At 39.7% G+C, this 3338-nt stretch overlaps 1 protein-coding gene across 1 annotated transcript in view; it reads left to right on the top strand.

Moving 5' to 3' along the window:
• Positions 1–1590: 1590 nt before the first annotated feature.
• Positions 1591–3338, top strand: part of LOC101862003 (cyclin-dependent kinases regulatory subunit) — a 16576-nt gene continuing 14828 nt past the window's right edge. The window contains exon 1 of the mRNA XM_013082004.2: positions 1591–1801. Within this exon, the coding sequence (XP_012937458.1) occupies positions 1674–1801 (128 nt within the window). The 5' untranslated portion in view covers positions 1591–1673. The remainder of the gene's footprint in view (positions 1802–3338) is intronic.

The following is a 3338-nucleotide window of genomic DNA, read 5'->3' as shown; positions in this document are numbered from 1 at the left end:
AAATGGACAAACAGAGGAGAGACAGGGGGGGAGGGCACATGAAAATACACACGCACAGTGCGCACCGCGCGCACGCGCACGCGCACGCGCGCACACACACACACGAGCAGATCAAGCTTAAGTAGACTCCAGAAAAAAAAACCCAGCCGATGCCTTCCTTGATTCATAATCTTGCATTAGCACATTTGCACGAGAATCCTGGCAGTTCTGATGTTCACTGCTCTATTGTGCTGTTGATTGATTCCATCATTGTAGCGCTTCAGTGCCGACTAGAGTCCACATGGGGGCCTGTTTTGTTTTTTTTTAACTAAAAAAAAAGAAGACTGAAATCCCAAGTTAACTGTGTCCCCCTAACAACATTTTTTTTTTCACATAAAAAAGCAGCCTAAACCCCTGACCTAATACATGTATAGGCCTATACTATAAATATTAAATTATCTACTTACGTATTTTTTGTTATGTCGTGAGAACAAGTATTAAGGCTTAGTCCGATTTAACCCTATGCGTACGCCTGGGGTCATTGTGTACCCCGGGGTTGTATTCTTCACATTTTAGAATACTTCTTGTACGAATTAAGATCTCTTTGAAACTTTCAGTATTTCTTTAAAAAATCATGTTGACAGACTGCTATGCAAGATAGTAAAACACGACGTACGGATAGGGTTAACGTAGCTTTTATTTCATACCATTCCCTTCAACTTCAAGGAAAACGCACGTTATATATAATTTCACGTTCCATCAAATAAACGGGGGAAAAAATCCCCCAACATAGAAGCAGAAAAGAAAATGTAATTCACATAATTCTATTTACTAGCCCTTCTGTCACGCCCATTAAAAAAAATTCGATGTTGTTTAGTTTTTTCTTTTCTCTTTCACCATTGTTGACAAATCGAGCCATCCCACTAATCCCACGCCCATTGTTTCCCAGGCCTACGGTCTCTCTCTGGTATAGCCTTGGCCTAGCCTAGGGCCTAGAGACTAGGCCTAGAGACCAGGTGAGTGAGGCCTTGGGCTATGCTGGATTTACAGGCCCTACTTTGCCATGATTGGTTGAAAATTGTCAAGGATGCAATGCATTATTTGACCTTCAAAGAAAGAGAACTCTTATTTCCAAAATAAGTTGCCAAGTCGGCATGCGATTACACTTTGGCCCGCCTACCCTTTTTGACATAAGCCTTCCAACGGAACCAGTAGTCTACAATAAGTTTTATATAACATTTGTAATAATAACATCGTGATTTAGTATTGCATCCAATAGTAATAATGAAATATTTGCACCTTATAATGAAATGCGTTTTATTTTGTTGTTCTGAAAGAGAGATGTGATTTTGAACTGCACAATAGATTCTAATGCAAATTCAAGATGCTGAACCTTGCTTTACCATTGCAATTTTGAGCCTCAACAAAATAATAATAATATGACATTTTATTTTTCAGGGTCCCAAAACATTGCAAGAATTCTGTTTCAATATAGAATTGCGTTTTTTATTCAAAGGTAAAACCACTTAGATATTCTGAAGAAAATATTTTGTAGACGTTTCTCTACATTTTGGCTTGAGGAGTCTTAGAAACCCGGCAACCACTCAGTGTTTCTTATTCTGAATTCAAAATATTGGCACGAAGCGAAAGGGAAGGCAGAAGGTCCAACGTTCACCAATAGATCTATCACCATCATGTTGGAAAATCAAGAGAATCAGCCTGAGCGTGTGATCCAGCATAAAATATCGAGGGAAAACATGATTTCCCTTCAACAAAAGATCTATTACTCTGACAAGTATACAGATGAGGAATTTGAATACAGGTAATGTTTACAACTGACACTCACAACAGTAACAGCACGGGCGGGTTGAACGAGTCTGAGCTTGTTCATCTGGTGATCTTATACTTTTAAACGTTAAATTCTTCAATTGAGGACTTCCGTAGCGAGCGACCTCTTTTAAATATCTAGATCTAGATCTAGATCTAGATTATACTCATCAATGGCTTCCAAAATCATAATAGAAGACCAAAAACCAATGTTATACCATCTGTCCATGACAAAATTACGGTAGTTTGCGCATTTTAAACAAGGCCCAGTTCAAAGTTTTGAAGATCTGAGTCGGGGATTAATACTAGACTAGAATCTAGTAGTAGACTAGATATCTAGATCTAATTGACTTTGGGAATTTAACGTGCTGAAGTATAAGATCACTGTTCATCTTCCTTAGCGATGGCTGTGTGCACACACAAGCCTATGATAATTTTTACATTTTACAAAAGTAGATCTAGAATATCTAGATTCTAGATCTATTCTAGATCTAGATCTAGATTCTAGATATAGTATATATCAGATCTAAATCTAGAGTAGATCTAGACTTTCTAGATTTAGATCTGGCTGTGGATCCAATGTCATATATTGTTATAATGTGTTCCATTTTTATGGACTTGTCAACCCCCCACCCTGGTTTGCTGTTTAAAAGAGTGAACACAAACCACAGTACCACAGTAAGTTGAGTAAGTAAGTAGACAGTCTATGGCCCATTTTTTTAAAAACGCCACCTCTATTTATTCTCACCCCCGCTGAGAATAGTGCAGGTGGGCTTTTTCAAGTTTTTGGCTATTCTCACCCGGTGTCTTCACCATGATAGGCCAACCAGTGTAGCGTTCACCATGAACAAACGTTCCACCAGCGTTTTTGTGTGTTGAAAGCATGCAATTTTGTCTGTGGGCAGTCAGAGAGAAAGAGAGGGCAGAAAGGAGTAGCACGAGAACTTCCGGGCAAAAGAAAAGGGTGACCCGCGAAGTTCGGCTTCATTCGAAAAGTCAAATAGCCATCTTTGTAGACAACGAAATTAGCTTACTTACACTGTGCTATCGTCACTGTGACTTTTCGGACTTTTTAACGTCTTCCGGGGCTTCCTTCGCCAGTTGACTAAATCTCACCGTGGCGGGCCCGCTTTGCCGCAAGTGATGGGCTACGACACTAGATCTAGGTTTCATCACCGACTGCTTGGGCTGTGTGTGTGTGCGCGCGCGTGTGTATGAGTGTGTGTGTGTGTGCGCATGAGAGTGCATATGTGTGTGTGCGCGCGCGCACACGCTTGTACCTTTTTATGATAGGCACTTGGATAAAAATTTCAAAGCTTTCAAATAAAAATTGCTTTAAAAACAATACCAATGCAAAGAGCTCAGTGACACGATTCCAACGCTACCTTAGTTATTGCTCTATGTTGAACCGTTTTTGAGATATGGCATTTTAAAGATCTTTTCGAGGGGATAACATCTATATAGAAAAAAAAGGCAATTTTTGTGATCGAAACAGCAAGGACAACAAGGGAAATGTTAGCTGCTTCAATATG

The sequence above is a fragment of the Aplysia californica genome, unplaced genomic scaffold (genome assembly GCF_000002075.1).
Source record: "Aplysia californica isolate F4 #8 unplaced genomic scaffold, AplCal3.0 scaffold00008, whole genome shotgun sequence".
NCBI lineage: Eukaryota > Metazoa > Mollusca > Gastropoda > Aplysiida > Aplysiidae > Aplysia > Aplysia californica.
The sequence above is the reverse complement of the archived record's forward strand: the minus strand, read 5'-3'. Positions and strand labels throughout refer to the sequence as shown.